The sequence below is a fragment of the Neoarius graeffei genome, chromosome 24 (genome assembly GCF_027579695.1).
Source record: "Neoarius graeffei isolate fNeoGra1 chromosome 24, fNeoGra1.pri, whole genome shotgun sequence".
NCBI classification, from domain to species: domain Eukaryota; kingdom Metazoa; phylum Chordata; class Actinopteri; order Siluriformes; family Ariidae; genus Neoarius; species Neoarius graeffei.
This window is the reverse complement of record NC_083592.1, coordinates 56,217,291-56,239,600: the sequence shown is the minus strand read 5'-3', so window position 1 is coordinate 56,239,600 and position 22,310 is coordinate 56,217,291. Positions and strand designations below refer to the sequence as shown.

At 42.4% G+C, this 22,310-nt stretch overlaps 1 protein-coding gene across 3 annotated transcripts in view; it reads right to left on the bottom strand.

The window, feature by feature from the left end:
* Positions 1-22,310, bottom strand: part of sema4c (sema domain, immunoglobulin domain (Ig), transmembrane domain (TM) and short cytoplasmic domain, (semaphorin) 4C) — a 118,608-nt gene that overhangs the window by 5,873 nt on the left and 90,425 nt on the right. For all 3 annotated transcript variants that reach the window (XM_060907501.1, XM_060907502.1, XM_060907500.1), the window contains 12 exons: positions 20,627-20,689; positions 20,062-20,160; positions 17,928-18,024; positions 17,687-17,806; positions 16,685-16,836; positions 13,589-13,764; positions 9,928-10,072; positions 9,221-9,434; positions 5,415-5,530; positions 5,119-5,276; positions 3,286-3,380; positions 1,061-2,987 (listed from right to left, as the gene is read on the bottom strand). In XM_060907501.1, the coding sequence (XP_060763484.1) occupies positions 2,077-2,987; positions 3,286-3,380; positions 5,119-5,276; positions 5,415-5,530; positions 9,221-9,434; positions 9,928-10,072; positions 13,589-13,764; positions 16,685-16,836; positions 17,687-17,806; positions 17,928-18,024; positions 20,062-20,160; positions 20,627-20,689 (2,346 nt within the window). In that variant the 3' untranslated portion in view covers positions 1,061-2,076. The remainder of the gene's footprint in view (positions 1-1,060; positions 2,988-3,285; positions 3,381-5,118; positions 5,277-5,414; positions 5,531-9,220; positions 9,435-9,927; positions 10,073-13,588; positions 13,765-16,684; positions 16,837-17,686; positions 17,807-17,927; positions 18,025-20,061; positions 20,161-20,626; positions 20,690-22,310) is intronic.

Here is a 22,310-nt window from a genome sequence, read left to right as displayed (position 1 = left end):
GAGTCCAAACTCTTTAGAGATGGTTTTGTAACCTTTTCCAGCCTGATGAGCATCAACAACGCTTTTTCTGAGGTCCTCAGAAATCTCCTTTGTTCGTGCCATGATACACTTCCACAAACATGTGTTGTGAAGATCAGACTTTGATAGATCCCTGTTCTTTAAATAAAACAGGGTGCCCACTCACACCTGATTGTCATCCCATTGATTGAAAACACCTGACTCTAATTTCACCTTCAAATTAACTGCTAATCCTAGAGGTTCACTTACTTTTGCCACTCACAGATATGTAATATTGGATCATTTTCCTCAATAAATAAATGACCAAGTATAATATTTTTGTCTCATTTGTTTAACTGGGTTCTCTTTATCTACTTTTAGGACTTGTGTGAAAATCTGATGATGTTTTAGGTCATATTTATGCAGAAATATAGAAAATTCTAAAGGGTTCACAAACTTTCAAGCACCACTGTAAGTTAGCTAGTGTTAGTGATGAACAAAATGGCAGTTGTCATGGCAACATTATGTTTCTATAGTTTGGCTTCTGTTAAATAAACGACTATGAAAATTGAGACTCTACTTGTGTAACAAATATGGGCTTGTTTACTAGCGGTTCGCTAGCTGAAAGGCTATGCTTAGCTAATGTTGGTGATGAACAAAAAGATTGGTTGTCAGAGTAACATTATACTGAGAGATATTCAGCTGTTAAATCAATCTTTAAGCAAGCAGCAATGCAAACACAGACTGACCGAGTACGTTGAAATCCCGAACGTAGCTGTTATCTTGCGAAATAGCTAACTTGTTAGTTGTCATGGTAACATTGTGTTTCATAATGTTATTTTTCATAATACTGAAATCCCACTCATGGAACAAACGTCAGCTAATTTATTAATGGTCAGCTAGCCAGCTACAAAAGGTAGCTAATGTTGGTATGGATTAAAATAGTGGTTGTCATGGTAACTATGTTTCAACAGGCTCGGCTGTTGTTAAATAACTTCCAACAGTCTAATAGTTAAAAACCCACCTGTGTAACAAACATGAGCTCGTTTTTCAGAATGCTTACCTGTGCTGAATCAGGCGCAGGCTCTGATTGGATAATGTGGCATCAATCCAGCGCGTGGCATCCAATCAGGGTCAGTTTATCCATGGCGAAGTGATTTAATGTTTACGCAGTAATCCACTTGTCGTAACATCCTTTTTACAGTAATGACGTACAGTTGTCGGTTTCGCACGAACGCAGTTCATCAGTTTTCCCGAGTCAGATGCTTGGCTCCGTTTGCAAAACGAGTCTCAGATAAAAGGACGGAGAGATAAACCGCCCGTCCTCCTTTTCACATTCCACTCGAGGCGACGAAACGTCCCCGTGTCCTTCTCTTTCTCATCGTCCCGAACTTTACACCAAAAAATATCAAGAAAAAAAAAATCTTTAAATTACAAACGCCACAATATATTAGTGCTTTGAGACTGAAGACATTCTCAGAAGAAATGAAAAAATAAAACATAAAAAACCGAGCTGAACAGAAAGCCTGACAGTTTGTTCGTCTTTCGTTGGCGCTTTCTTTCTTTCTTTTACAGCTCTCTTCATTTACTTAGTCCTCTCTCTTCTCTTTCACACTTTTTTCTTTCAAAAAGTATGATTGTCGTCATGCTGAAAAGTTTTTCCCCGATCCCCCCCCCCGTCCGATCCTGAAACAGAACGCAAATAGGTGTGGCTCCTCCCATATGCTTGAGTGACAGCTAAATCTGCTAGACTTTTTTTTCCTTTTAAATAAAAACAAAACAGTTTTTAGCCTTTTTTCAGCTAGCCCTCGCCATGAAATGAAAACCATTTTGCTAATGGAGAGATCATGACGCACTCTGTATATGGGCGTTGGCTATTAGCATTAGCATGGCACTTGCTGTATTGGGGTGACTGCGTTAACAGAGAGAGAGAGAGAGAGAGAGAGAGAGAGAGAGAGAGAGAGGGGGGAGGTGTGTCTGATGGAAGGAAGGAGACGTAGTGAAAGAGAGAGGAAGGTGGAAGGATGTTTCTCCGTGAAGGAGGGAGGTAGGCGACTGTTTGGCGTCTCTGTTTGTGCTCTAGACCGAAGACTCTTCCGGGTTGGCGTCAGGCAGGACGCTTCTCTGCTGCAGCGTCCTCCGAAGCTCCTCCTTGAAGGGGCTGGTGTAGTCGTTCTCCCTGGCACCGAGACCCAGCTTTCCTCCAACTCCTCCCACTCCTCCGGCACTCATCCCTCCGTTCGGCCGGTCTTCGCCCGCCATGCTCAGGCTGAGTCGGACGTACCCGTTGGTGCCGGAGTTCCGGATGTTTGTGAGGCTCAGGCGGCTCGGCGAGTGAAGAGGCTGCCCGGGAATAGCGCTCGGCGAAGATGAAGAAGCGTGTCCAGGCACGATCTTCAACGATCCATCCGAGTAGTAATAATTGGCGCCGGTTTCCCAGAATCGATCCTCGTCGTTGTTTGAGCTGGTGGGCATCTTGCTGGGGACGAAGCTCGGCGTCTCCTTGGGCAGTGTGATCGGGTAGACCAGCGTACTCTCTAACGGCTTCATCTCAGCAGTTCCTGCTTTCCCCAGAGCTAATTTCAGCCTCCGGCGCAGGTAGAGGGCGACGGCGAGCAACACAAGACACACAATGCCCAACGCAATCACCAGCACCCAGATAAGCCCCATGCTGGCATCCGGCGCTCGCACTTCCATAAACACCGGCGCGCTGGCCACCACCGCCACCTGGTAGCGCTCTGTCTGGAACTTCACCCCCTGTTCCTCGGAGTAGCACACGTAGCGTCCGGCCTGGGGGGCGGCCGCCTTGGGGATGACTAGGGCACGAAGGGTGCGGTCGAAACGGGGAGCTGAAGTGTCCGAGTCAGACGAGAGCAACAACTCGCGCTCGTTCAGCGCCCAAGAAGGACGCGCCAGGTTCGAGACCAGCTGGCACGGCAGGACGAGGTCCGAACCCACCACCACGGTCACATTCCTCAGCCAGGAGTGTTCTGGAAAACAGGAGGAGATGAAGTACGTTAGAGGTCATGAAATAAAAACATTATTTTAATCTCAGTTTATTTGAATTATCTGGCAAGTGAAATAAAATATTATTTAAAAAAAAAAGACTTGATCCATTTGAAAATTTTAAATTGGACTTGGAGGTGGATTTAGATGAAACACAGACTTTTTGGGTTCTTAAGTGATTTATTATTATTTTTTTTTATTTATCGTCATTTATTTTGAACTGAACAGTTCTGAGCTGAGTGTAACTTGTTGCCCAGCAGGGGGCAGTGCACTGAGACCCACCCGGAATCGGGATAGAGACCGGCTTATCGGACCTGACCTTTGACCCTCGATTGAACCTCTCCAGCATGAGATCCTGAGAGAGAGTGGACATGGACCTGCAGGGGGACAAGAGACATCCGTTACACACACTGTAATACACTCACTACACACACTGTAATTATTATTACACACACACACACACACACACACACACTAATTATTATCACACACACAAATACACTCACTACACACTGTAATTATTATTACACACACACACTAATTATTATCACACACTGTAATACACTCACTACACACACTGTAATACACTCACTACACACACTGTAATTATTATTACACACACACACTAATTATTATCACACACTGTAATACACTCACTACACACACTGTAATACACTCACTACACACACTGTAATTATTATTACACACACACACTAATTATTATCACACACTGTAATACACTCACTACACACACTGTAATTATTATTACACACACACACACACACACACACACACACTAATTATTATCACACACACAAATACACTCACTACACACACTGTAATTATTATTACACACACACACTAATTATTATCACACACACAAATACACTCACTACACACACTGTAATACACTCACTACACACACTAATTATTATTATACACACACACTATTATCACACACACAAATACACTCACTACACACACTGTAATTATTATTACACACACACACACACACACACACTAATTATTATCACACACACAAATACACTCACTACACACACTGTAATACACTCACTACACACACTAATTATTATTATACACACACACTATTATCACACACACAAATACACTCACTACACACACTGTAATTATTATTACATACACACACACACACACTAATTATTATCACACACACAAATACACTCACTACACACACTGTAATTATTATTACACACACACACACACACACACACACACACACACACACACACACACACTAATTATTATCACACACACACAAATACACTCACTACACACACTGTAATACACTCACTACACACACTAATTATTATTATTATACACACACACTAATTATTATCACACACACAAATACACTCACTACACACACTGTAGTACACTCACTACACACACTATTATTATACACACACACACTAATTATTATCACACACACAAACACACTCACACTAATTATAAATCACACGCACACTGTAATACACTCACTACACACTAATTATTACACACACACACACACACACACACACACACACACACACACACACACACACACACACACACTAATACACTCACTACACATACATTGCAATACATTCACTACACACACATACACAGTAACACGCTTGCTACACACACCATCACAGAGGAGAGAAGAAAATAAAATGATGAAAAGACAATAGAAGCAAAATGAAAAAAAGAAGTGAAGTGAAGTGAAGCGAATACAGAAGAAACAGAAGAGGAGATGACAGGAGGAAAAAAGATAAAAGAAAATGAGAAAATCAAAAGGAAGGAGAAGAGAAACAAGAAGGAAAGAAATGCAAAGAAATCAAGAATATCGAAAAGAAAAGAGAAGATGTGAAGAGAAATGAAAAATGGATGAAAAAAGGAAGAAATAAAAGGAGAAAACAACATGAAAAGAAAAGTGAAGAAAGAAAGATAAATGTGCACGTCTGTACAGGATGATGGGGAGTGATGGAGCCAAATGGCGGGTCATCAAACACTCAGCTTGCTTGTGCGTGTTTGTAACAGGGCATGTTTGTGTGTGCGTGTGTGCGTGTGTGCGCGTGCGTGCGTGTTTACCCGCGGTGGAGGTCGATGCGGACACAGGCTCGTCCCTCACTGTCCCAGGCGCAGTACGGATCTCGGGACAGCCAGCAGTCCGGCTGAGAGTGATAACGACTGCAGTTAGCCAAGGGCAACTGTAACACCTCGGACCGAGAGCCGATGTACAGGTACTTCTACACACACACACACACACACACACACACACACAGAGAAAAAGCAACACTGTTGAGGCTGGATAGAAAAAAATTAGATCAAGATCTTGCTGTGTGTGTGTGTGTGTGTGTGTGTGTGTGTGTGTGTGTGTGTGTTACCTTGCTGTGCGAGATGGTCAGACTGTCAACCGGTTGAGGCCAATCAAACAGCTGGATCTCCTCAATCACATGAACCTCTGATCCAACAATTGCCACTCGCTGGAGCCATCCATCAGCTGGAGGAGAGAGAGAGAGAGAGAGAGAGAGAGAGAGAGAGAGAGAGAGAACAAAAAAATACTGATGAGAAGTTTATATTCAGGGACATGGATGTCATGGTAATATTGGGCTTTCAGTGATTTCTTTGAACTGTCCTTTCTCTGAAGCAGAATTATTGTACAACGTACATCTTTAATCGAAAAAAAATAATTTTATACACAAGTTTTAATTTATTTGTTTTTTCCCCCCCATTAATTCAGTGGTGCTGAAAGTTCCAAAATGTCTTTTAACTTTGCCGAGGACATGGCTTCTTAACTCCCTGTTAGTGATGATGATTGACTACAGCTGGTCGCATCTCTGTGCACAACATAAAAAGGGTCCAACACACAGTACAATGGGAAACTCCAAGGAGCTCAGTGCAGATCTGAGAACGAGGATCATAAATTGACACACTCAGGAATGGAGCCATTTCTAAATAACTGCAGTTTCCAAGATCTTCAGTTCAAACAAGTTATTGGGAGGTGTAGCCACTCTGCCAAGCCACTTGCTTGAGGAAGACCCAAATGTTCCCCCTCAGCTGAGAGGAAGTTGGTTCATATGGTCAGGAACAACCCAGGAACCACCAAGGCACAGGCCTGCCATGAACTGGAAGCTGCTGGAACACTGTCTACAGTCGAGTGAGATTTACATCACTATGGATTGAGAAGGTGCTGTCTAGGAAAGAAGACATCAACACTTTCAAGATGAACTAACGTTTGCAGCTGACCACATGGACAAAGAAAAAGCGTTCTGGAGGAAACGTTTATGTCAGATGAGACAAAGATTGAGTTTTCTGGCCACAATGACCAGAGATACAGAGGAACACTGTACCAACTGTGAAGCATGGTGGTGGTAGCATCGTACTCTGGCGCTGTTTTGCTGCCAGTGGAACTGATGCATTGTATAAAGTTGATGGAATAATGAACTCCTCAGAATTCGTCAGCATAACCTCAAACCATCAGAAGCTAGAACACAACTGGGTGTTCCAACAGGACAATGACCACAAACACACAAAGCTGGGTGTGGAGGATAAAGCAGGATAACCTTAAGCTTAAAACAAGTCCTGAACTCAACCCTGTCGAAAATATGTGGACAGTGATTAAAAGTCAGTTCCGTGACAGGAAACACTCAAATTTAATTTAACGCCACCAGTTCTGCCAAGAAGAGTAGACAAATATCCAACCAGAACTCTGCCAGAAGCTTGCTGATGGCTATCAAAAGCGTTGGGCCAAGGTGAAACTTGTGACAAGTATTTGGTTTGTTGAATGTATGTTTCTGATCCCGTGTTGATTTCAGAAAGACATCAATGTTACACAAGTTTTATTGGTTTCCTCACATTTGTGATTTTAATTTGTGTTGACTCCAGCTAAAGACTGTGAAGTGCAGTTTTATGCTAACGAAAGAAAAACATCTTCCTGCGAGCGTGAGGAGGATTAATGATGACTCTCTGATCTGCTCGATGAATAATAAGTACAGTTTTAGGCCGTTCATATTCTCCAGTAAACATCGATTTTTTTCTTGATTTGTTTTTTTTCAATGCACATTTATGATCTTCAGACTGCTACATACAAGTTTTAATTTCAGTTTCTCATGCGACTCTGATGAATATTTTAAATTTTAAAGCTCGAAGTAAACCTTTTTAGACATTCAGTGCATTTTAATGACCTTCATACAGACGGAGATGAGAGAGAAAGGAGCAGAAGAGAGTGTGAGGGAGGAAATGAAAGGAGAGAAGAGAGAGTTTGGTTATCTGCATATATTTTGCTCTATTCAATTTTTTTTTTATTGCCGTGTTTGTACAGAAGTCATTCCACTAAATTGAACTGAACCAAATCAAGTTCAAAATGTATAGCTCTGTATGGATGTGTATATTTGTCTCAGTGCGTGTCTGTCTAAATTTACAAAATGTTGTGTACATACAATGCTGATCACACACACAAATGGATGTTGACAGATTTCTTTCTCTGTTTCAGCTGCCTCTTCCTCATTCAACAGCTAATCAACCCTGTGGTCCAACTGGCTGTGTGTGTGTGTGTGTGTGTGTGTGTGTGTGTGTGTGTGTGTGTGTGTTGGCAAGGTTGCTGTATGAAGTCTGGCCTCCAAAGCATAGCAGTCAAAAAAAAAAAAAAAAAAAGAGGGAGTGTGGGCGAGAGAGATCAAAAGTGAGTGAGAGAGAGAGACAGGTAGTGTGTGTGTGTGTGTGTGTGTGTGTGTGTGTGTGTGTGTGTGTGTCTCAATATCACTCATGCTGTGACAGCAGTCGCACTGCGCTAGTCCAACTGAGCTTGAGTGAAAATGCTTTCTTCACACCCCGTCAGTTCGTGTGTGTGTGTGTGTGTGTGTGTGTGTGTGTGTTAGAAAAGGAGACGAAGGACAAAGCCCAGCTGAAATGTTTCAGTGAAACAAGTCCTTGCTGAATTCCTGTAAAAACAGCAGATTTTCTGAACCACCTTCTCAGTGTAAATATCATTCACTCATCTTTTCATCTGTTCTTTCATTCTGCCAGTTTTGTTTTTCCTTCATCAGATGATTCTTCCATCCATCCAACTACTCATTAATCTGTCCATACATCTAACCATCCATCCTTGCTTTAAATCAATCTATGCCATTCATTCAGATTTGTATAATGTTTATAATTTGTTTGTCTCTATCCATCCGTCCAGCCAACCTTACTTTAAATCTGTCATTGTCTGTCCTTTCATTCTGCTTTTTATCCATCTATCAGACATTTATCTATGCATCTACTCTACTGTGTTATCCATCCATCCATCCATCCATCCACAATGCCATCCATCCACTATACCATCCATCCATCCATCCATCCACAATGCCATCCATTATACCATCCATCCACAATGCCATCCATCCATCCATTATACCATCCATCCACAATGCCATCCATCCATCCATCCATCCATCCATCCATCCATCCATCCACTATACCATCCATCCATCCACAATGCCATCCATCCATCCACTATACCATCCATCCATCCACAATGCCATCCAGCCATCCACCCACTATACCATCCATCCACCCACAATGCCATCCATCCACTATACCATCCATCCATACATACATCCATCCACAATGCCATCCATCCACCCACAATGCCATCCATCCACTATGCCATCCATCCATCCATCCATCCATCCATCCATCCATCCATCCATCCATCCATCCATTATGCCATCCAGCCATCCACTATGCCATCCATCCATCCATCCATCCATCCATCCATCCATCCATCCATCCATCCATCCATCCACTATACCATCCATCCATCCACTATGCCATCCACCCACTATGCCATCCAGCCATCCATCCATTATACCATCCAGCCATCCACCCACAATGCCATCCAGCCATCCACCTACAATGCCATCCATCCATCCATCCATCCATCCATCCTTGCTCTAGCTTAATAATGGATGTCTTATATCTTCCATCCTTTCAGTAATCTTTCTATCTATAAAGCAATATGTTATGGTGGCAGCTCTAACAATATGCATCCTTTCCATCCATCCACTCTTCCATGCCATCCATCCCATTTGATTCATCCTTTCATCCATTCTTTCTTCCATCCCATCCATCTACAAACACAACTTATGTCATCCATTCAGATATTCATCCTTCCATCATCTGCACCATCCCTCCATCCAGTGTGTACCTGTTCCAATAAACAGCACGCTGTACACTCTCTGGTCCAGAGCGCTCACTTGGTCCACTGCGATTCGGGTGAAGTTCACTCCCTTGGTGAGCATCAGGGGTCCAGCTTCAGCCCTCAGCTCCATTAGCGGGTGTTTCTTAGCAAAGTTCAGCGTTGCGTCCGGCAGCTGCAGTGAGCTGTTATAGCCGTTCTGTCTGTCGAAGTTCGTGATGCACTACACAGACGAAGAGAGAAACAGAAGAAAAGCCGGGAGACAAACAGGAAGAAGGAGATTTATTTTCCAGTTGTTCTGTCGTAAACTCAGTAATGCAACACAGTGTACCAGATCTTATCTGACACCATAATTGTACGTCAAGGGATTTGTTGAGAACACCGCTTATCTAACGAGCTCTGAGTGTTCAAAAGATTACACGCAAACTCTTTTAATCTCATTTCATTTAATTCTAATCTCATTTCATTTAATCGGTTTAATTTTTCTGGCCACATGAGTGTCTAACTCTGAATACCACATGTTCATGCTTTTGATTGTGCTTTTTGCCCAAGACACTGGCATTCTTTTTATTCTTTTTTTTATTGAAATCCAAACATCAAATCAAACATGTGTTTTTAGTTTTACTTTTGGCTCAAGATACTGAGTCACATTTTTTTTATATTTATCAAAATCCTAACATCATGTTTCTTGTTCTTTCCGTTGCGTTTGCACTCACCGCTCCGGGCCGTGGGTTCGGCACGGAACCCTTGTATCTCTCCCATTTCTGAGACGCCTCACGGTATTCTTTATACGGGCCCTCGAACACATTCTTCACCTCCCTGATGTGGTACTGACATACGGCCGAGACGTCCACGTCCCCCCTGAGAGCGGGACACAAGGGCATTCTTATTCAATTCTGCTGCATTCAAGTCACCTTGATGATTGTTTTAATATCAGAACAGGATATTTCTTGTTCCTGATTTTGCATTAAATGAAAAACATGGTTTCATGGTAAAAGAAAACTTGAAAAACAAAAAATGCTTGAATCCTGAAGAACTCATGACAGACACTGGGTTTGGCTAATGCCCCATAAACACATTACCAGCCTGAGAACCAATATAGAGGTAAATAAATACGTCTGATATTTTAGATTCTTCAAAGTATCTGCCGTTTCCCTTAAATGACACTTTGCACACTATTGCATTTTCTTAACCAGCTTCATGAGGTAGTCACCTGGAACGCTTTTCAATTAACAGGTGTGTCTCGTCAAAAGTTAATTAGTGAGTGTGTGTGTGAGAGAGAGAGAGAGCGGGAGGGAGGGTGTGTGTGTAAAATGGAAAAAAAGAGACCAAAAATTAAACATTTCAAATAAAGCAATAAAGAATACCTGTACAGAAAGATTGTTAGAATTTTTTTTAATGAAAGAAATTTGTAAGGAAGACTGGGAGTAAAAATAGAAAGAAAGTAAAATATTAAAAGGCGGCACGGTGGTGTAGTGGTTAGCGCTGTCGCCTCACAGCAAGAAGATCCGGGTTCGAGCCCCGGGGCCGGCGAGGGCCTTTCTGTGCAGAGTTTGCATGTTCTCCCCGTGTCCGCGTGGGTTTCCTCTGGGTGCTCCGGTTTCCCCCACAGTCCAAAGACATGCAGGTTAGGTTAACTGGTGACTCTAAATTGAGCGTAGGTGTGAATGTGAGTGTGAATGGTTGTCTGTGTCTATGTGTCAACCCTGTGATGACCTGGCGACTTGTCCAGGGTGAACCCCGCCTTTCGCCCGTAGTCAGCTGGGATAGGCTCCAGCTCGCCTGCGACCCTGTAGAACAGGATAAAGTGGCTAGAGATAATAATGAGTAAAATATTAAGAATATTATGAATGGAGAGGGAGGGAGGAAAGAAAGAAAGAGTGGGGAAAGAGAAGGAAAGAGATGGAGGGAAATAAAATTGGAAACAGTGAAAAATAAAGTGAAAGCATCAAAGGAAGGAAGGATCAGGAATAAAAAGTACTAGAGGGGAAACGAAAAATCTCATCTCATCTCATTATCTCTAGCCGCTTTATCCTTCTACAGGGTCGCAGGCGAGCTGGAGCCTATCCCAGCTGACTATGGGTGAAAGGCGGGGTTCACCCTGGACAAGTCGCCAGGTCATCACAGGGCTGACACATAGACACAGACAACCATTCACACCTACGCTCAATTTAGAGTCACCAGTTAACCTAACCTGCATGTCTTTGGACTGTGGGGGAAACCGGAGCACCCGGAGGAAACCCACGCGGACATGGGGAGAACATGCAAACTCCACACAGAAAGGCCCTCGCCGGCCACGGGGCTCGAACCCGGACCTTCTTGCTGTGAGGCGACAGCGCTAACCACTACACCACCGTGCCGCCCCGAAACGAAAAATAGTGAAAAATATAAAGAAAGAATGGGTAGAGTAAAATAGTGTCAAAGAAATATAGAAAAATTAAAGGAACTTAAAATTTAAGAAAAAAATAAAGACTAAGAGGAAAAAAATGTGGAAGAAAGAACAAGACAGAGAGAATGAAAAAAAGAAAGAAAAAGAAAACAGATATATAGACAGGCTTTAGTGGTAATATCTGTATTCAGTACAAAGCAGTGAAATGTTATTTACGTCTTCGTACACAGTGTTTTTACACCTCGCTTCAACTGCAATAATTCAGCATGTCATTCTCCTCTGATCACTCAGTGGGGGGAGAGGGGGATTTAAAGAAAAACATTTATGGATAATTTTAAAGAGAAAGAAAGAAAGTGGGGCAAGAGATGTAATGAGAGAGAGAGAGAGAGAGAGAGAGAGAGAGAGAGCGCTGAGTGAAAGCACTTATGCGTTTGCTGAACTGCAGTTTCAGTGCTGCTGTCACTATAATTATGGATCTGTGTTGCATACAGTAGGGAGGTGTGGCCAGGGGGCGGGGCATCTGTCACCTTCTCACATACACAAATACTGAGGACGGAGTGACTTTCACAACTTCATCACAGAGAGAGAGAGAGAGAGAGAGAGAGAGAGAGAGAGAGAGAGACACAGACCGACAAAGACACAGAGACAGAGAGAGAAAGACAGAGAGACAGACACAGAGAAAGGGACAGAGAGAGAGAGAGAGAGAGCACAGAAGAAAAACCCAGCTGTCTGAAGAAGAAAGTGTAACTCGGAGACTGAGCAGTTGTTGAAAGACAACATTCACTTTGTCTTTCAATGCCAAAGATATAAACACAGACAAGACAAATGTTCTACGTTTTAAAGAAGACAGTCTGAATGTCCTGAAGGACAGAAACTGAAAAGAAATAAAGTGAAGGAAACACTGCTGTGACTGCTGGAGGAAAAGTACAACAGCTGAAGAATGTAGACGCAGTCCTTCAAATCGGGTTTTTTTTTTTTTTTTTAATGGTTGATTAATTTTTGGACATTTGGTCATTTTAATGATAAAAAGAACCAGGAATAAAAAAAATTAAAAGATAGAAAGAAAAAAAGGAGAAGGAAAAAAATTACAATTAAAAAAGACTGAGAAAGAAATAAATCAAGAAAGAAAGAGGAAGACGGGGAGAAAAAAATAAAGCAAAATGTAAGAAAAATTGTTTGAAAGAAAGAAAGAAAAAAGAAATGAGAAAAAATAAATAAAATTCAAAGAATTGAAAAAAAAGAATGAAAAAAGTAAGAAATAAAGGGTGGGTGAAAAAGAAAAAGTGAGACACGGGGGACAAGAAAAAGACAAAAAGGAAAGAGAAAAAGAAGGGGATAGAAAGAAAAATGAAAGAAAGAAAGAATTTTAAAGGAAGAAAAAAACCATAACAGAATGAAACAATTTGAAGTTAAAAAAACAAAAAAACAAACAAAAAACCCTGCAGGTAGAGAAGGAATTACCACCGGAAGAAACTAAAGAGAAACAAAAAGAAAAGAAAGAGACACTGAGGACAGAATTCTAAGGTGGTGTTTCCATTAGACCGTATCCGTATCGTTGTCGTTGCGGATGCACTGTCCGTGCACATTAAAACGCCGGGAAACGACTCCACAGGCGGAACAACTTGAATCCGCCAGGGCCCACGTATTCAACCCAGTACGTATCTGATCCGGTGCTGTGTAAACATTGAGGAACGAGGATACGCAGTGCTGAGCTCTAGCTGACGTCATCATTGGACAACGTCACTGTGACATCCACCTTCCTGATTCGCTGGCGTTGGTCATGCCACGTTGGTCATGTGACGCGACTGCTGAAAAACGGCGCGGACTCCACTTCCTGCTATTTGTGTGTGTACGCGAATCGTTTTAAAAACGTCAATCTGATGATCCGCTGATTCGAAATAATGTAAACAGGGCCTCTAAAGCAGCGTGAGCACAGAGAAAGAGAGCATGGAACAAGAGTGGGCGGGGCCAGAGAGCCAGCCACTCACCACTGGGCGTGGAAAACGCCGTAGAAGACGGTGCTCCTCCAATCAGCTCCGTGCATGGTGAAGACGGCCTGCAGGTGGTTGAAGGTGATGTGGCGTTCGGGGATGGAACAAACCAAACGAGCCTTTTGAAACGTCGTCCACTTCTTCTGCAGAGTCCGAGTCCCCCCCTGGTCGCCCTGATGGTACGGTCCAAAATACAACTCATTCGAGAGAAAAAGCCTTCAGACATTTTATTCATAAACGTAGTGGCCACAGTGCAGACCGCTAATGCTAGCTAAATGAAATAAACTAATCTGACAGGATTTCTGAGAGAAACCATGTTTTTAATTCATAAATATAAACGTTCATAAATCACTGCTAGTTAGCCAAAATAAGCTAATCTGACAGGATTTCTGAGAGAAACTTTAAATTAGATTTATAGATATAAATGTTTATAAACTGCAGTTCTAACACTAGCTAACTAAAATAAGCTAACCTGACAGGATTTCTTTGAAAATTTTTAAGTTATATTTTATATATAAATATTTCTATTATGCCTAGGGTGACCAGATTTCCCGAGTCTAAAATCGGGACACTTTGCGCGTGACCGTGATACTCGTGCACGCACACGCGTTTTGATGTAAACATGCGCCGGCTCAAACCGGCTCAGACAGATGCTTTTATCATTTTGTAGAAGCTCACTTTTATCAACATTTCAGAGAATAATCAAGTATTTTCTTGTTATCTACATGTACTTCTATCACAATTCAGTTAAAGTAAGAAAATCAGACAACAGATGTGATGATAGGGAATAGGCCAATAGCCTAAATTTCAACTGATTTATTTCACCTTTGTGAAAACGCCAAGGAAACGCATTGCTTGCATATTAACATCAACATTTTATGCGATGAACTTTTTTTTTTAAACAATAGGCTATGCATTGTAACAGGAATGAGCGCATGAGCCTAATCGTTGTCACCTCCGAACCTTTACCCAAAATGCCTCTGTTTAATCCTAAAGTGCCATTCCACCATTGGATGTATTCTTTGGCATAAAATACAATATATTTTGACAACATATATAAATGGTATCACTAGACAGAGAAATCTTTTAGCTTCAAAATGATATATCAAACATAATTTTTTGACAACGACAAGTATATTAATTTTGCGACCAAAGTCACCTACCCTTTTAATTTCCGCGCGTGATGTCATCGGCAGGTTCCCCTTCTTGTGTACCACGTGACGTGTGACGTGGCACATATTATCAGCAATGGCGGATAGAACGCGATAAAAATAATACCAATAAATCTAGCTAATACCAATAAGTCTAGCTAACTGAAAGATTAACTCAATTTTTCGCAATTTTTTTGGCCCCCATATACGAGGAGAAATGACTCTCTCACTTTGGGGGTTTCCTGGTCTAAAAATAGACCGACACGTGGTACACAAGAAGGGGAACCTGCCGATGACATCACGCGCGGAAATTAAAAGGGTAGGTGACTTTGGTCGCAAAATTAATATACTTGTCGTTGTCAAAAAATTATGTTTGATATATCATTTTGAAGCTAAAAGATTTCTCTGTCTAGTCATGTTGTCATAAAATATATTGTTTTTTATGCCAAAGAATACATCCAATGGTGGAATGGCACTTTAACCAGTGTCGGCTATTAACTATTTTGAAAACGTGAACCCTGAGTTGACAACAGCATCAAACAAGTCAAGACAATCTGTGATACAGATTAAAGACAGATGAAACAGATGAAAGACAACAAAAAATGTTTCAGAAACACAGCCACCCAACCCACCCACCCTAAAGAAGATGCCATTTTATTGGATATATTTACATGATGAGTGAATTTGCTCCAGTAGCGCTTTATTGCCCGAGAGCCTGCTGTGAAACTGCGAGCAAGTATCGTTGAATGGCCCGTGTAATGAGCAAGGCTTTGAGAGTAGGCACGGTCATGCGATTCCTCTCGTCAGTCCAGGTGTTGCTCATGAGTGAAAATATTTGCTCAAGTGGAGCATTGGTGCCAGGTAGGCACGTGGCAAGCTAGCAAAGCTGGCTGACATTGCTGTAAGGAGTCTCTCTACTCTTGAAGTGCGCGAACATCTCCGCCCAGCGCTCATCTGTTCGGCATTGCCGCGCAGTAGTTGACAGCCGCTAGCGCAAAAAAACGTTATAACGCGGCCTCTGTTGCAACATTGTACAAATAGATACATTGTAAGGTTGACTGCGCGCACACGCACATTGATGCTGAATTGCTAGAAGCTTTATTGACATCTCGTTGGCTATATATGATCGCTGTAACCGGGACAGTTTGTTAGTGTTTGGTGTAAACCAGGACGTTTTAGCATCCCGACGGACCTCTGTCGGGACTAGGGACACGCAACTCAAAATCGGGACTGTCCCGGTCAAACCGGGACGTCTGGTCACATTAATTACGCCCTGCTAATGCTAGTTAACTAAAACGAGAGGAATTTTAAGTTATATTTAGAAATGTACGTTATTAATCACTGCTAATGCTAGCTAGTTAAAATAAGCATAATGCAACTGGATTTCTGTGAAATATTAAATTAGATTTTTTTTTTTTAAATGTCCATAATTTCCACGGCTAATGCTAGCTAGCTAAGGTAAGCTAACCTGACAGGATTTCTGTGAGGAATTCTAAGTGAAGTTTATGACTGTTCCGTTTCTTTACTGCTAATGCTGGTTAGCTAAAATAAGCTACTCTGACAGGATTTCTCAGAGGCACACTGTTACGTTTTGAATACTCAAATGTTCCTAATGTACAATGCTAACACTAGCTCACTAATATTAGCTAATCTGACAGGATTTCTTAGAGTTAGATTTAAAAATATAAACGTTCATAATGTTCACTGCTAAAGAAAGTAAGCTAACCTGTGAGGATTAACTGATTAACTAGCTAACTGGAGCTAGTCGGAACGGTCATGTGATGGAATCATGCGCTAGACAATTATTTGGATGAATTTTTGTAGTTACTGATAAAATCATGAAAGAAAAATAGGTTTGGCTTTGGATTCAGAGGTTTGGACTGACTGTGTGTGTGTGTGTGTGTGTGTGTGTGTGTGTGTGTGTGTGTGTGTGTCCCCTCACCTTACACACACGGGCCACCCGGGCTACAGTCAAGTCTCCATCACAGTCGAGCTCCACGGCTTTCTCACTGAAGAAAAAGTAGATTTTATCGTCGTCTCCCTCGCGGCTGTTTCTGCTCTCACGCACCAGAGCAGAACCCACGAAGTTCGGCTCTAAAGGACAGAACAGCGGGGGGGTAGATGGAGAAAGAGGAGGAGAAGGAAGGATGGTGAAGAAACAAAGGAAGAGAAAATGGTGGACGAGGAAGTAAAGCCAGAAGTAGTCGATTTGTGAAAAAAGAAAGACAGCAAAGGAGAAAAGAGAAAAGATATAAAAGAAAACAGGCGGGCATGATGAAGAACATGAGAACGCCAGAGAGAAGACGACAAGATGGAAGGAGTAATAAAGTTAATAAAAAAGAAGATAAATGATGAGGAAAAGGAAAGTATACAAAGAAGAACAAGGGGGAAAAAAGAAAAAAAATTAACAGAAGAGAAAAACAAATCAAGCACAAGATAAAAGGAAGAAGAATGAAAAAGAAAGGGAAGCAAAGAGATGAAAAAGAAGAATAAGAAGAAAAAAAGAAAAGAGGAGATGAAAGGAGTAATAAAAATAAAAAATACAAAATTAGACATGAAGGAGTGATCAGGAAAAAGAAAATGAAGGAATTTTACAAATGAGGGAAAAAAAGACGAAGATAAAATTATTCAGAGGATGAAGAAGAAGAAAGAAAAACAGTGGAAAGAGTAGAGATAGATAGAGGAAAGGAACAAGAATTATAAAGCAATGAAAGAAAGGGAAAAAGAAAAAAATGATAAAAACGAGAAAGATGAAGGAGGAAGAAAGTAAAAAGGAATACAAAAAAGAAGAAAAAAGGAAGAGGAAAAAGAGAAAAAGAAGAAGAGAAAGAATAAGAATAGTTAAATCAGGAAGATATTTTAAAAAGTGAAGAAGATAAAGAAGGAAGAGAAAGACACATGGTGATTTCAGTATCACACCTAAGTGTGTGTGTGTGTGTCTCACCGTTGAGCCAGGCCGGCAGGTATTCGCTCTTCATGCTGTAGTGCTGCTGTCCCAGGTTGCGCAGGATCACCGGCTCAGTGCCCAAGAAATTATTCAGAGTGGCAGAGTACAGCTCCTTATCTACACACACACGGCATGAATGATTCATCACACACTCGTATCCCAAGATTGTTCATATCTCTGGACATGAACACACACTCTCTCAGGTCACACACATTCACACACCCGCACACACACTCACCCACGATGAGGCCAGTGTAGCCTTTAGCGGGGTCGTAGGGACACTTGCCCTTCCCGTCCTCCAGGGCGGCGCTGTTCAGAGTAAAATGATCCATACTCTACACCGCAGGACGGAACAAAAACACACAAACCCAGTTCAACTTTACACTCTTCATGAGTAAAGGAGGTGGGAGCGACTTCTATACACATTAGTCCTAGTGCAGAAGGTGGGTGTGGCCTCTGTATATGTCAGGCCTAGTTAAAAAAAAAAAAAAGTGGGCGTGACCACTATCTGTAAGTCCTAGTAAAGATGATGACATGGCTTCTGAACCTCATCTCATCTCATCATCTGTAGCCGCTTTATCCTGTTCTACAGGGTCGCAGGCAAGCTGGAGCCTATCCCAGCTGACTACGGGTGAAAGGCGGGGTTCACCCTGGACAAGTCGCCAGGTCATCACAGGGCTGACACATAGACACAGACAACCATTCACACTCACATTCACACCTACGCTCAATTTAGAGTCACCAGTTAACCTAACCTGCATGTCTTTGGACTGTGGGGGAAACCGGAGCACCCGGAGGAAACCCACGCGGACACGGGGAGAACATGCAAACTCCGCACAGAAAGGCCCTCGCCGGCCACGGGGCTCGAACCCAGGACCTTCTTGCTGTGAGGCGACAGCGCTAACCACTACACCACCGTAACGCCCAGGTGTGGCCTTTGTAGCTGTAATTCCTAATGAAGTAGGTGTGGCCTCTGTACCTGTCAGTCCTAATGAAGAAGTAGGTGTGGCCTCTGTACCTGCCAGTCCTAATGAAGAAGTAGGTGTGGCCTCTGTACCTGCCAGTCCTAATAAAGAAGTAGGTGTGGCCTCTGTACCTGCCAGTCCTAATGAAGAAGTAGGTGTGGCCACTGTACCTGTCAGTCCTAATGAAGAAGTAGGTGTGGCCTCTGTACCTGTCAGTCCTAATGAAGAAGTAGGTGTGGCCTCTGTACCTGTCAGTCCTAATGAAGAAGTAGGTGTGGCCTCTGTACCTGTCAGTCCTAATGAAGAAGTAGGTGTGGCCTCTGTACCTGCCAGTCCTAATGAAGATGTTGCTGTGGCCTCTGTACCTGTCAATTTTAATGAAGTAGGAGTGGCCTCTGCAACTGTCACTCGTAATGAAGAAGTAGGTGTGGCCTCTGTACCTGCCAGTCCTAATGAAGTAGGAGTGGCCTCTGTACCTGCCAGTCCTAATGAAGATGATGTTGGTGTGGCCTCTGTACCTGTCACTCTTAACAAAGTAGTAGGTGTGGCCTCTGTACCTGTCAGTCCTAATGAATTAGTAGGTGCGGCCTCTGTAACTGTGATTCCTAATGAAGTAGTAGGCGTAGCCTCTGTACCTGTCAGTCCTAATAAAGAAGTAGATGTGGCCTCTGTATCCGGGATTCCTAATAAAGAAGTAGGTGTGGCCTCTGTATCCGGGATTCCTAATAAAGAAGTAGGTGTGGCCTCTGTAGCCATGATTCCTAATAAAGTAGGTGTGGCCTCTGTAGCCATGATTCCCAATAAAGTAGGTGTGGCCTCTGTATCCGTGACTCCTAATAAAAGTACGTGTAGCCTTTGTTCCTGTCAATCCTAATTTAGAAGTAGGCGTGGCCTCTGTACTTGTCAGTCCTAATGAAGATGTGGCCCCTGCACCTACCAGTTTCAGTGATTGATGGTCATATTTGCTCTTCTCTCTCTCTCTTTCTCAATTTACATATAAAGTAAATCGCCTCCATTGCCGCACCTTTTGGAAATATGTTTTTGATTGACAGGCAAACACCCGCCCACCTACATACTTCAGCTTTTAACAATGCAAATTGCTGGAGGAATGCACACACACACACAGAGCCATCAGCCATGTCTTCCCACTACATCTCCAGCTACTTCTGATCCTCCAACATCCTCCCACCCACACACACACACACACACACACACACACACACACACACACACACACGTCTTTTGATTCTCCAGCATCTAATCCAATCTCTTGTGTCTGTGATAAGACCTTCTCATCTGCATAAGATATATTTCACTCTGACATGGACAAAGAGAGGAAGAGATGGAGAGATAGCGTGATAGAGGAGGAGGAGGAGGGCGTAGGACATGAAGGAGCGAGACACTTACGATGTAGGTGCACTTGGGCTGGAAGGCGTAGGTGCCACACGTGTACATGTGCGTGTGATTGTAGCTCTGAAGGAACCGGATGTAGTTAAAACACTCCGTCTGTGTGAGAGAGAGAGAGAGAGAGAGGGTGAGAGAGAGAGGGTGAGAGAGAGAGAGGGTGAGAGAGAGGGTGAGAGAGAGAGAGAGGGTGAGAGAGAGAGAGGGTGAGAGAGAGAGGGTGAGAGAGAGAGAGGGTGAGAGAGAGAGGGTGAGAGAAAGGTGGAATGAAATAAAGAAAAATAGGAAGAAAGAAAAGAAAAGAATTGAAGAAAGAGAAGCAGGGAATGAAAGAAAAGGAGAGAGTAAGAAGAGGAAATGGAAAGAAAGTAAGACAGAATAAAGAGGGTGAGAGAGGGAGGAGGGATTGCAATTATTTTTGCAAAAATGTATATTTTGTCGTTTATGAGAGTAAAGCACTTTTTAATCAAATTTAAATACACATACTGTATATGAGAGAGAGAGAGAGAGAGAGAAAATAAAAGACAGAGAAAAAGAGAATAGAAAGTGTTTATAATGAAGCTGATACCTGGTTGTTTTTTCCTCTCTCTGCACACTCTTTCTTTTTCTCCACAGGGGCGGGCCAGTCAATCTGCGATGGAGAAAGAGAGAGAGAGAGCGAGAGAGAGAGAGAGAGAGAGAGAGAGAGAGAGAGAGAGAGAGAGAGCGCAAGAGCGAGAGAGAGACAGAGAGAGAGAGAGAAAGAGCGAGCAATATGATATTTCCTTACTGCACATCTTTATCGTACAGGAGCAGGTACAGCGACACTCGGGATCACTACAACGCAGATTAAGCACTCATCTGTGTTTTCAGAAATAACATGAATGGGAGACAGAGAGAGAGACAGAGAGAGAGAGAGAGTGTAGGACAGAGTGTAGGAGAGAGAAAAGGAGTGAAGAGAGGTCTAAAAGATAGTCATGCCATTAAAATCTCACCCCCGACGCTGACCTCTGAAAGTGCAATTTGCTCCAAACGGTGCTCTAAAAGCTCTGAGGCGAGACCTGCACGCCGCCGAATCTGCATAATCAAACGGAAATCTGTGCTTTGGAGTGGAACCTGAACGCCGCTGGAGAGCGAGTGAGGAAGAAAAACGAGTGCGGACGGAGCGTTTCGGTTCAGCTCGAGTCTTCCCATTGTTGAGCTGCGGTTTCAGTAAGACCGCCTCGTTACGCATCGATGTTCCAGATGTTTAGAAGCTGATGACATGGAAATAAAAAAACTGAAGTTTTTAAAAAAGTGGCACATATGAATCAGAATAATACAGTCTGAGAGAGCGACCTGAACGCAGCGCATAAATCAGTTTAAAGGGGGGGGAGCAGATGGAGTAACCAGAAAGAAAGAAAGTAAAAGGAGTGATGAGTGAGATAAAAAGAAATCTGAAAGTGTGACACCAAAGTATGTCAGTCAGTAAATGGGGGAGAGAGAGAGAGAGAGAGAGAGAGAGAGCGCAGACAGAGAAATCGGAGGAGGAAAAGTCAGAAAAAAACAAACCAGAGAAAATAGGAAGTACAGAAAGAAAAAGAAAAAGAAAGAAAGAAAGAAAGAAAGAAAGAAAGAAAGAAAGAAAGAAAGAAAGAAAGAAAGAAAGAAAGAAAGAAGTGAGAAGAGGGACATGAAGGGAGGTTAAAAAATGAAGAGAAAGAAAGACAGGCGATGAAGGGAGATAAATAAATAAATAAATGAGAGGGAGGGAGGGAGGGATGGAGATGGCAGATGAAGAAATTGGAGGTGGAAAAGTCAGGAAAAATAAACCATAAAAATAGGAAAGAAAGAAAGAAGTGAGTAGAGTCAGACAAAAGGAGGTAAAAAATGGAGAGAAAGAAATAGACAGACAGACAGACAGACAGACAGACAGACAGACAGATAGATAGATAGATAGATGAGGGAGAGAGGGAGGGAGAGAGGGAGGGAGAGGACAGATGGAGAAACGGGAAGAGGAGAAACCAGAAAAAACAGAAACCAAAAAAAGATAGGAAGTACAGAAAGAAAGCGAGTAAAATGAATGAGGAGAGAGGGATGAAAGGAGATTAAAAAAACAAAGAGAAAGAAAGATAGGAGATGAAGGGAGATAAATAAATGAGAGAAAGAGGGAGGGCAGATTGAAACAGCTGGCAGAAAACCCCCAAAAGAAACCAGAAAATATAAGAATAACAAAAAGAAGAAAGAAAGAAAGAAAGAAAGAAAGAAAGAAAGAAAGAAAGAAAGAAAGAAAG